The 12,251-nt window shown below is 39.8% G+C and overlaps 1 protein-coding gene across 1 annotated transcript in view; it reads right to left on the bottom strand.

Moving 5' to 3' along the window:
* LOC396706 (U2 small nuclear ribonucleoprotein auxiliary factor 35 kDa subunit-related protein 2) overlaps positions 1-12,251 on the bottom strand; it is a 115,090-nt gene that overhangs the window by 50,746 nt on the left and 52,093 nt on the right. Inside the window, exons 9-11 of the mRNA XM_085009129.1 lie at positions 8,327-8,382; positions 6,503-6,612; positions 2,623-3,079 (exon numbers count right to left, since the gene is read on the bottom strand). Of these exons, the coding sequence (XP_084865255.1) occupies positions 2,623-3,079; positions 6,503-6,612; positions 8,327-8,382 (623 nt within the window). The remainder of the gene's footprint in view (positions 1-2,622; positions 3,080-6,502; positions 6,613-8,326; positions 8,383-12,251) is intronic.

Below are 12,251 nucleotides of genomic sequence, written 5' to 3'. Positions count from 1 at the left end.
GTGGTGTAGGCCGGTGGCTACAGCTATGATTAGACCCCTACCCTGGGAACCTCCATATGCTGTGGGGGTGGCCTTAAAAAAAAAAGAGACCAAAAAAATTAAAAAGTTAAAAAATTAAATAAAATCATACCCCCAAAAATTAAATACCTAGGAATAAACCTGATCAAGGTTGTCGTGATAGGTGGGTGAATGGCCTATTCTACCGCTGCATATGGAAGTGATATTCAAGGAAGAAATACCATTACATTTAATTATATGTATACTAAAAATTGTATGATTAAAGAGCCTCTAAACAATGTATTGAAAGCAGGTTTTAGAGTCACTGTTGTCAATGTGTGAATGGAATTTGTGAATTGTAAATGGCAATAAGGTTATAAATGAGCTAACATAAGTTCAAGAGGCACATCTTCAGGATAACGTCCCCATTTAGTTACCTATATACAATTCCTCAAAAGAATTACACTCCCTCAGTGCCACTTATCTATTACCCACCAGTATTTGAGGGGAAAAGTCTTCAATACCTCTTACATACTTAGAGCTTGATGATTCTTACTAATGCATGAATTACGATTCAGGAGTTCCCATCGTGGCTCAGTGGTTAACGAATCCGACTAGGAACCATGAGGTTTCAGGTTCAATCCCTGGCCTTGCTCAGTGGGTGAAGGATCTGGTGTTGCCATGAGCTGTAATGTAGGTCACAGACACAGCTCAGCCCTGTGTTGCTGTTGCTGTGGTGTAGGCTGACAGCTACAGCTCAAATTAGACCCCTAGCCTGGGAACCTCCATACGCCATGGAAGCAGGCCTAGAAAAGGCAAAAAGACAAAAAAAAAAAAAAAAAAAAAAAATCAGCCTCATAAATCACATTTAATCATATACCTCTTGATTATATTTAGAAAAAGTATGAAAAAATATTGAATTTAGTGACAATTACTCATCATCAGTAAAATATAGGGAATTTTTTTTTTTTTTTTTTTTTTTTTTTTGGTCTTTTTAGGGCCATACCAGCGGCACATGGAGATTCCAGGCTAGGGGTTGAATTGGAGCTATAGCTGCTGGCCTACGCCACAACCATAGCAACGCCAGATCCCAGCCATGTCTAAGACAACATCAGATCCTTAACCACTGAGCAAAGCCAGGGATTGAACCTGCGTCCACATGGATGCTAGTGAGATTTGCTTCTGCTGAGCCATAACAGGTACCCCAACCTTTTAAATTTTTTAGAATGGAGGCATTTAAATCTGGGACAATCAAGATTTGTTAGATAAAATTTCTTCTTGTTAACTATTTAATTTCTTTTACTGACTGCAAATTAAAGTCTCATTGGATATCACTTAGAAAACCATATTCTCAAGTCTCAAATGCTAAATGCTGAACAACTGAAATTCAAGATTCAGTCAGTGGAAAAAGTTATTAGAAAAGTAAACAAAATTTATATGGAAATTTATAACCATATTTCTTGTTTCATCATCTGAAATTTATGGATAATACTGCGTTTTAAGCTTTCTCTATACAAGATTCTCTGATTACTCTTACATGATTTTTGTATAAATTGTTTAACGCTAGATACATTCAGTCTCAATGATCCTGATTTTACCGAAAATGACCAAAAAGAAAGTACTTCACTTCTGTACTAAGAACTCTACAACACATTTGGAAAATATGATAGCACTTGAAAGGTAACAATATTTAAAAGGGACCAAGGAGTTCCTGCTGTGGTGCATGGCTTAAGGATCCAGTGCTGCATCAACTGTGGCACAGATCAGTTCGAGGCCTGGGAATTTCCAGATGCAAATACCTAAATCCAATAAATAAATAAGCAGGACCAAAACTCTCAGTAGGAGGAAGAAAAAAAAATTTTAATTGAGAAAATGAATTTTAAAATAAAAGCTGTAGGCTAATGCCTGGGAAATAACAGTAGATGACTAATATAGGCCAACAAGACTTAAAAGATCCAAGAGCTAGCAACCCGGCAGAAATTAAATAACTTGGGTCGTAGGATCAGCAGAATTTACTCTTGCTGCTGATACAATAAAATTTTCATAGTTTTGTGGAGGGCAGTTTGAACTACTTTAATATTATATCCCTTAATTAATTTTATTCTAAAGAAATGATGTGAAATTAAAGAACTATCAGACCATGTTTTGTTTGCAGCACATAATGCTTTAAAAGTGTGAAATTATAAGAGTAAAATAGAAATATATTATATCAACTGACAAATACCATTATGTGAAGTGAATAAAAGCTAGGAAATATGAATAAAAGCTAATGAAATATGACAAAGTTTCATGAGGAAAAAAAGTCACATATGAACTTAACTATAAGAAAATATTTGTATATAGCCATAAGAAAAAAAAGTTAAGCGTTGCTCCAACGTCAGTTTAAGATTACAAGTGACTTTTATGTTGTTTATATATTTTATATCTTTTGAATAGGATTCGTATAGGTAGTGGTCGGTCAGATTGCTAACTCATTGGAGCTCAGGGTTCTCTATCCAGGTATGCAGCAGCCATAATAAATACGATGTACAATCACTAAAGAACATACTAAATTTATCTGGATTTGGGCTCTATGTAAACAGTCTGTCCCTGCTTCCTGACCTCCTCCCGCCACGACTCCTGTACCTTGATGACCTCTGGCTGCGGCTGCGGCTGCGACTGCGGCTGCGGCGGCGGCGGCGGCGGCGGCTGCTGCGGCTGCGGCTGCGGCGGCGGCGGCTGCGGCTGCGGCGGCGGCTGCCCCGACCCTGGCTTCGGTCCCTTTTCCTTCCTCTGCTTTGGGAGCTGTGCCTCTCCTGGATTTTGGACCTGTGTTTGTGAGATCTCCTGTGACTAACCCTCCTCCCCCTCTCTCCTTCCCCGTCCCTTTTGTAGGAGCGGGACGGCCTGGGGCTCCATCTCCTGCGCAGCCGGCTCCCCAGCCTCTCCAGCCTCTCGGCGTTCTTGCCAAAGGAAGAGCCAGTCGGATCTGGAAACGGGTAGATGTCTCGAATCGCTTCCCCAAATTCATTGTTGGGGTTTCTGAACACATGAAGAAAGTTGCAGTGTTTTCCTCTTGGGCACTGCTGTATTTCAAATAAACCTGCAATGGCACAGGGAGGAAACAGAGTTTGCTGTCGGCACTTGATGCTTCTCAGGTTATATATCTGATGTTCAGTTGTGGTAAGAGTATTTTCTTCCGGGTATTAACTTAAAAGGGCTTGCATAAGTTGATTTCATAGTTTTTGTTTCCAGATTTTAAAAATGTTCAAATGTTCTAAATGAATGGCATTCTGAAAGGTAAAATTTTAATTAACAAAAATATCCCATTTCCCCACTGGATTATGGTTCAGAACACAACTGAACAAATAGTGACCACACAACTTTTACTACACCATCTCATTGACTGACAAGGCAGATCCCTAAATTAACAACAAAGAAACAACCTGCCCTTGAAGGCCCTGTGGCAGTGTGATTTTGAGAGCATAGTCTGGTTAAGACAGAATTACTGGTCAAAAGAGAGTGCTCCCTGTAGGTAGAAGAACTTGTATTTTCTTTATATTTAAAAAATAAGATGATAAATGTTGGCTTAATGTTTCAAATTTACCAAGTTCTGTTAATATGAAATATTCTCGTCAAAAAAAATCTATTTGAACAATCCTTTTCAGGCTTTCAAACTGTTTAAACAGAGCAATAAATTCCCCAAATTTGTAAAACAGTTGAAGATGTAATAAAAACTTTCCTTTTGATACTATATACAAAAATTAACTAAAAAATGGATTTCAGGATTAAATGCAAAATATGAAAATATAAAATTATTTTAAAATACATGAATTGAAGTTCATAAAAATTAAAAATTATGCCTGAAAGAACACCATCCAAAAAGTGAAAAAACATACTACAAGATACACTATTTGCAGAGCATACCTCTCTGATAAGGGACTTCTATCTAGATTATCTAAAGAACTTCTACAACTCAAAAAGACAGGTCAATTAAGAGACAGGCAAAGGACTTGACATTTCTCCAAAGATTATAAAAATGATGAGTAGGCTCATGAAGAGATGTACAACACTACTGACCATGAGTAAAATGCAAATCAAAACAGCACTGAGATACCAAGTCATACCTGGTAAGATGGGTAAGATAAAAAACAACTGTATCGTGGGGATATGAAGAAACTGGTACCCTTAAAAATGGCTGGTAGAATGATAAAATAGTTCAGCTGCTCTGAAAATGGTTTGGCACTTTTTCAAACCATTGAACACAGAATTACCATATGATCTTGCAATTAAACTATTATACATATACCCAAGAGAAATAAAACTCATTCATTTAAAAATCTGTTCATGAACTTTCCTAGCATTATACATAGTAGCCAAAGATGAAAACAACTTAAGCTTGTTATTTATATATATATATATACATATATATATATATATACATATATATATAAGCAAATGCCCTGTACCATAGAATGCAGTATAATTTAACTATAAAAATGAAGCTCTTTGTGATACATGCTACAGTATGGATAGATTTGCAAATATGCTAAATGAAACAAACCAGACCCAAAAGGCAATACTGTATGATTCCACTTATACGAAATGTCTAGAATAGACAAATCTATAGGGGAAGAAAGTAGATTAGCAGTTATCAGGAGATGGAGTTGAGAATAGTGAGGGACTGCTTGTAGGTGTCAGGTTTTAGAGTGAGGAAAACATTCTAAAATTAGAGATGATGGTTGCATAGTTCTGACTGTAACTAAAAACACTGAACTGTGCACTTTAAAAGTGTAGATTTCCTTAAGTTAGTTGCATCTCAAAAACTCTTGTTATTACAAAAGAAAAAAACTAGAAAAGCCTCTTGTTTCCAGGAAGTCTAAGTCACACACAGAAGCAGGTCACTGGAATCAAGCTGGATTCCCAAAAACTAACAAAGCTACTGCCTTCCTTTACATAGAAAATTTTCTTCCTTTCATCTCACAAGTCTTTAAAACATGTTGCAATTGTTCTTTTAGTTTTCCTTCCTAAAGTTATCCCCACCCCACTTGAACATATCTTTTTATTTTTATTTTTTGCTATTTAGGATGGGCCCTGCAGGAATGGAGGTTCCCAAGCTAGGGGTTGAATTGGACCTATAGCTACCTGCCTACACAACAGCCACAGCAACTCAGGATCTGAGCCACATCTTCAGCCTATACCACAGTGCATGGCAATGCTGAATCCTTAACCCACTGAGTAAGTCTGGGATCGAACCCACATCCTCATGATTCCTGGTCAGGTTTATTAACCACTGAGCCATGAAAGGGAACTCCTGAATATACTTTTTTAAATGGCAGCATCCACTATAAGCAGGTTGCTAAACTCCATATGTGGTACAGCTTATGCTGCACCCACTCGTCCCAGGCCAGGGACTAAACCTGTGTCACAGCAGTAATCAGAGCCACAGCAGTGACAAACTATATACATTTTTTTAAAAATAAGAGACTTAGGTGAGTGCAAAGCAGAAAGGGAAAGTGAAGGAAAGAGACGTGTTCACCAAAGGCATATTTTTTTCATCTGAGGCACTTAACAACTTCGCTAAACTCAACTGAGAGAAATAAACTTAAAAATAACAAGGTCAGGAGTTCCCATCCTGGCGCAGCGGAAATGAATCTAACTAGGAACCATGAGGTTGCAGGTTCCGATCCCTGGTTTCACTCAGCAGGTTAAGGATCCAGCGTTGCCATGGGCAGGGTGTAGGCTGCAGACATGGCTCAGATCTGATGTTGCTGTGGCTGTGGTGTAGGCCAGCAGCTATAGCTCTGATCGGACCCCTAGCCTGGGAACCTCCATATGCTGCGGGTGTGGCCCTAAAAAGAAAAATAAATAAGTTAAGTAAGTAAGTAAATATAACAAGGCCAACAGAAGAACTAGATACTCTTAGCAAAGAATTCACTTCCTGATTTGGTCACTCAAAAGTCACCAAATGACTGAGTGTCATGGACATAGAGTATCTAGCTGTTCTGCACAGAGTGTCAATCTGACTGCACATTTAACAGATTCTACACAGCTATGACCACCTCTATTGCACAAAGCATGTATAAGGCAGAAAATATTACATGATAAGAGGATAGAAGACAACAGAAGAGTCATTAAGGATCAAGACGGAGAAAAAACAGCTCAAGTGAGGGGAGCTAATAAAGAGAACACACTCCTAAAACTGTGATAAGTAAAATGTGGTTTCTTCAAGTGGTGCACAGAACTGAGAAGTAAAGATTAGATAACCAGACTAATTCCTGACTCTGCCACCAATACATTACGAACTCAGATACTAAGGCCATAATGTGACCCACAAGAGCTATTACAGATCTAAAATGTGATATCGTTTATGTAATACTAATGTTTGCCAAGATGAAAGCTATGCCTCTTGACTGGGTTTTTAAAATATGCCTTTAAAAGATTTTGTTTTCCCTACTAAGAATGTCCTTTTATATATAACAGTGGAATAGTGAAGGGAAAAAAAAGTCATCATTTTGTATTTTACCACAAATTGCCATTTTCCATTGGGTCACTGGGCAGATTTCACACTGAAGCTGTCGTCCAGCGTACCATCGTCCATTAAACAGGGAAAGGGCTGCTTGGCATTCTTCTTCCCTATATACCACAAATTAACAGATGCATCTTACAGTAATGTTCTGAAGTAGATATAGCCCTATTATTTATTAATGAACTCTTTGTGAACTTACCATAGGACCACTAAGTCACTGTTTTTGCACTGCCAAAGGAGTCCTCATTAGAGCATTCAAGCTCCTAAAACAACACTCAGGAACACTTTTTAACCAACCCTCCAAAAGGTTTTGATGGATGCAAAGTAGTTTTTTGGTTTTTTTTTTTTTGGCTATTTGAGGGCTGCCCCCTGCGCATATGGAGGTTCCCAGGCTAGGGGTCAAATTGGAGCTATAACTGTCAGCCTGTGCCACAGCCACAGCAACTTGGGATCCGAGCCAAGTCTGTGACCTACACCACAGCTCCCAGCAATACCAGATCCTTAACCCACTGAACAAGGCAAGAGATTGAACCTGCATCTTCATGGATCCTGGCTGGGTTTGTTAACCACTGGGACACAAAGGGAACTCCCAAACTACCTTCTTAACACAAAAGAATTCACCATAAAAAATGCAGAGTGTTTAGGAGTTCCCATTGTGGCTCAGAGGTTAGCAAACCCAAGTAGCATCCATGAAGATGAGGGTTTAATCCCTGGGTTAACGATCCGGTGTTGCCATGAGCTGTGTAGGTCAAAGACGAGGCTTGGATTCCAAGTTGCTGTGTCACAGGCCAGAAGCTGCAGCTCCAACTTGACCTCTAGCCTGAGAACCTCCATACGTGGAGGGTGTGGCCCTAAAAAGACAAAACACCAAAAAAAATGCGTGTTTACACTTTTTCTTTTTTTTTTGGCCCTTTTTTAGGGATGCAACTGCAGCATATGGAAGTTCCCAGGCTAGGGGGTTGAATTTGAGCTGCAGCTGCAGGCCTACACCACAGTCACAGCAAAACCATATCCAAGCTGCGTCTGCAACCTACACCACAGCTCACAGTGACATGGTATCCTCACTGAGTGAGGCCAGAGACGGAGCCAGCATCCTCCTGGATACTAGCTGGGTTCATCATCCACTAAGCCAAACGGGAACTCCCAAAGTGTTTATGCTTTTAGAACCTGTTCTTTTTCAGCTAGGATTGCTATTGCTCTTACTTCAGTGATGTATTTAACCTACATAATGACGGAATCAAATATTAAGACAAAATGATACATTAACTGTTCTCTTAGCTGGTAAAATATACCTACAATTTATATTGGCTTCAACTTCTGAAACTTTCAACTTATACTTCTCTGTTCTAGTTATCCTTTTTTCAAGTTTTATGTTTTAATTATTAAATTATATACATAATGATTACTGAAAATTACTGAAAACCATAGCAGTTCCCATGAGGCTCAGCAGTTGGGAACCCAATATAGTTTCTGTGAGGATGTGTGTTTGATCCCTGGCCTTGCTCAGTGGGCTAAGGATCTGGCGTTGCATGGTTGTAAGGCAGGCCAGCTCCTGCAGCTCTGATTTGATCCCCAGCCTGAGAAACTTCCACATGCTCCAGGTGCAGCCCTACAAAAAAAAAAAAAAAAAACCAACCCAAAAGAAAAAAGAAATAAAAGAAAATTCCTTAAAACCACACAAATATACAAAGAATGCAATACATTTTCTGTATCAGCTCTTGATATTTACATGTAAAAACATGCATATAGAAGATAAATATTCAGTAAAATGATCCCAGAGTCAACATAAACAAAACATGTAGACATTTACAAAGTACTTACGATTGATATTGAACATACACATTGCCCCTCAGATGAGGTTCCAAGTTGCAGCTGACCTAAGTAACAATAAAGAATGCTATCACCAAAAAAAATTTTTTTTTTTTTTTTTTGTCTTTTGTCTTTTTGTCTTTTGTTGTTGTTGTTGCTATCTCTTGGGCCGCTCCCGCGGCATATGGAGGTTCCCAGGCTAGGGGTTGAATCGGAGCTGTAGCCACCGGCCTACGCCAGAGCCACAGCAACGCAGGATCCGAGCCGCGTTCTAGCTGGATTCATTAACCACTGCGCCACGACGGGAACTCCCCAAAAAAATTTTTAAGAAAAGAAATTCTGGGAGTTCCCGTCGTGGCGCAGTGGTTAATGAATCCAGCTAGAAACCATGAGGTTGCGGGTTCAATCCCTGGCCTTGCTCAGTGGGTAAAGGATCCGGAGTTGCTGTGAGCTGTGGTGTAGGTCATAGATGAGGCTGGGATCTGGCGTTGCTGTGGCTGTGGTTAGGCCAGCAGCTACGGCTCTGATTAGACCCCTAGGCTGGGAACCTGCATGTGCCACAGGAGCAGCCCTAGAAAAGGCAAAAAGACAAAAAAAAAAGAGTATGTTTACTAGATCACCCCCTAAAAAAGGGAGGGGGCAACAGAAGAATTATGTATGATTTATAATTACTACCCTCATAGGAAAAATAAAAGGCTTCAGACCCTCTACAATGGAATTTAGAAATGATTTAGCTCTGATCTAGTGTTGCTGTGACTGTGGTGTAGGCTGGCAGCTGTAGCTCCGACTGGGAACCTCCATATGCTGTGGGTGCAGCCCTAAAAAGCAAAAAAAAAAAAAAAAAAAAAAAAAAAAATTAGAAATGATTTAGCTCAGTAATCCCAAGGACTTTTTAAAATTTCCACAATAAATATTCAAAAAGTTTTTGTACTAAAAATTTCCTAACTGCTTTCTATTTATAATTACCAGCCAATTGGCAACTTGCATTATAGGAATATCTCAGAGATATTTTTGTTTTGACTCTAGACCACTGCAGGAAATTGAACACTGCAATAAAATCAGTTACACAATTTTTTTGTTATTGAACACTGCAATAAAATCAGTTACACAAATTCTGCAAAAAGCAAAAAAGTGAGGATCAGGATGGCAGAGAAGTAAGACATCGCATTCACCTTCTCCCATAAGCATATCAAAAACCGCCACAGTTATCTCTGACTCCAGAGGTGGGAGTGGCCCACCACCACAAGGGGTCCATGAACAAGCACCACTTGCAGTTCCAGTCACCTCAGAGGAGGGCACTGCAATCAAACACTACCTACTGTTGCTCTCACTCCCTTGCAAATTCACACACCCTGTTGCTGCCACTGTCAAATGCTCCAGGCACCTTGTAAACCTGCCTAAGCTCATTACGACTTTCCAGGGCCCTGCAACTAAGAGTAGCCTATGTCACCTTCCTGCAGGTTCTTGCTGCCATTAAGAGCCTAGCAACCAGGCACTGATGGCTAGCCCTACCCATTACCTCCTTCTCTCTGAAAACACACGTGGCACCCTGGGGATTAGAGCCTGCTCAAACCAAAGAAAGAGACAGCAAATATTCAAACTCCTCCACAAAAATAAATAATAATGTCCCATAAAATATAAAGGGGTGCTCTTGCATAGAAATAGCCCTCCAAGACTACAGTTTGGCTTCCCTCAACAGAGAGAAAAAGAAAACCATAAGCAAGATGAAGAACCTCAGGAACAATTCCCAGTTAAAAGAAAAGGAGAAGTCACTGGAAGCAGCAAACAATGAAACAGAACTCTGCAGTCTGACAGACCCTCGGTTCAAAAGGGAGGTAGAGAAAATACTGAAAGAATTAAAGCAGAATATCAGGGAATTTAGAGCAGATATGAACAGTAATGCAGGTTCCTTTAGAAAGGAACTATAAAATATAAGAAGAAATATAGAGAAATTAGAAAATTCATTTGAAGAGACACAAACTGAGCTAAAAGCACTAAAGAGCAGAATGAATAATGCAAAGGAATTAATTAGGCTATAAGATTAACATTCAGAAATCAGTTGCACTTCTGTATACAAACAATGAAATACTAGAAAAGGAATGCAAAAATACAACACCTTGTAAAATTGCACCCCAAAAAATAAAATACCTGGGAAAAAACCTGACCAAGGTGGTAAAAGACTTATATGCTGAGAATTATAAAACATTAATCAAGGAAATTAAAGAGAATTCAAAGAAATGGAAAGATATTCCATGCTCCTGGGTTGGAAAAATTAATATCCTAAAAATGGCCATTCTGCCCAAAGCAATCTACAGGTTCCATGCAATTCTTATCAAATTACCCATGACATTTTCCACAGAACTAGAACAAATAATCCAAAAATTGATATGGAACCACGAAAGATCCAGAATTGCCAAAGCAATCCTGAGGAACAAAAACCAAGCAAGAGACATCTGTCTCCCAGACTTCAGGCAATGTTACAAAGCCACAGTCATCAAGACAGAGTGGTCCTGGTACCAAAACAGACATACAGACCAATGGAACAGAATAGAGAACCCAGAAATAAACCCAGTGAATTAATCTTTGAGGAAGAAAGAAATAAAATGGGATAGAGACAGTCTTTTCAGCAAGTGGTGCTGGGAAACCTGCAGAGCTGCATGCACATCAGTGAAACTAGAACACACCCTCACACCATGCACCAAAATAAACTCAAAATGGCTGAAAGACTTAAACGTAAGACAAGACACCATCAAACTGCTAGAAGAGAACACAGGCAAAACAGTCTCTGACATCAACCTTATCAATGTCTTCTCAGATCAGTCTCCCAAGATAACAGAAATAAAAGCAAAAATAAATCAATGGGACCTAATCAAACTGACAAGCTTTCTGCACAGCAAAGGAAACCAAAAAGAAAAAAGAAAAAAGAAAAAAAAAAGACAACTTACAGAACAGGAGAAAATAGTTTCAAATGATGCAACTGACAAGGGCTTAATCTCTAAAACATACAAACAGCTCACAACTCAACAGCAACAAAGACAACAACCCAATGGGAAAATGGGCAAAAGATCTGAATAGACATTTCTCCGAGGAAGAGGTACAGATGGCCAACAGACACAAGAAAAAATGCTCAACATCACTGATTATCAGCGAAATGCACATTAAAACTACCATGAGATACCACCTCACACCAGTCAGAATGGCCATCATTCATAAGTCCACAAATAACAAATGCTGGAGAGGGTGTGAAGAAAAGGAAACTCTGGAGTTCCCGTCGTGGCGCAGTGGTTAACGAATCCGACTAGAAACCATGAGGTTGCAGGTTCGGTCCCTGCCCTTGCCCAGTGGGTTAATGATCCGGCGTTGCCGTGAGCTGTGGTTAGGTTGCAGACGCGGCTCAGATCCCGCGTTGCTGTGGCTCTGGCGTAGGCCAGTGGCTGCAGCTCCAATTTGACCCCTAGCCTGGGAACCTCCATATGCCGCGGGAGCGGCCCAAAGAAATAGCAAAAAAGACAAAGTAAGATAAAATAAAATTATATTAAAAAAAAAAAAAAAAAGAAAAGGAAACTCTCCTGAACTGTTGGTGGGAATGTAAGCTGGTACAATCACTATGGCCAACAGCATGGAGGTACCTTAGAAAGCTATACATAGAACTACCATATGGGAGCTCCCATCGTGGCGCAGTGGTTAATGAATCCGACTAGGAACCATTAGGTTGTGGGTTCGGTCCCTGGCCTTGCTCAGTGGGTTAATGATCTGGTGTTGCCATGAGTGGTGTAGGTTGCAGACGCAGCTCGGATCTGGTGTTGCTGTGGCTCTGGCATAGGCCAGCGGCTACAGCCCCAATTCGACCCCTAGCCTGGGACCCCTAGCCATATGCCATGGGAGCAGCCCAAGAAATAGCAAAAATACAAAAAAAAAAAAAAAAAAGAACTACCAT

This window comes from Sus scrofa, chromosome Y (assembly GCF_054392235.1).
Source record: "Sus scrofa isolate SSC_HxYL_T2T_F1_AM1 chromosome Y, Sscrofa_HxYL_maternal_Yorkshire_Landrace_v2.0, whole genome shotgun sequence".
Taxonomy (NCBI): domain Eukaryota; kingdom Metazoa; phylum Chordata; class Mammalia; order Artiodactyla; family Suidae; genus Sus; species Sus scrofa.
The sequence above is the reverse complement of the archived record's forward strand: the minus strand, read 5'-3'. Positions and strand labels throughout refer to the sequence as shown.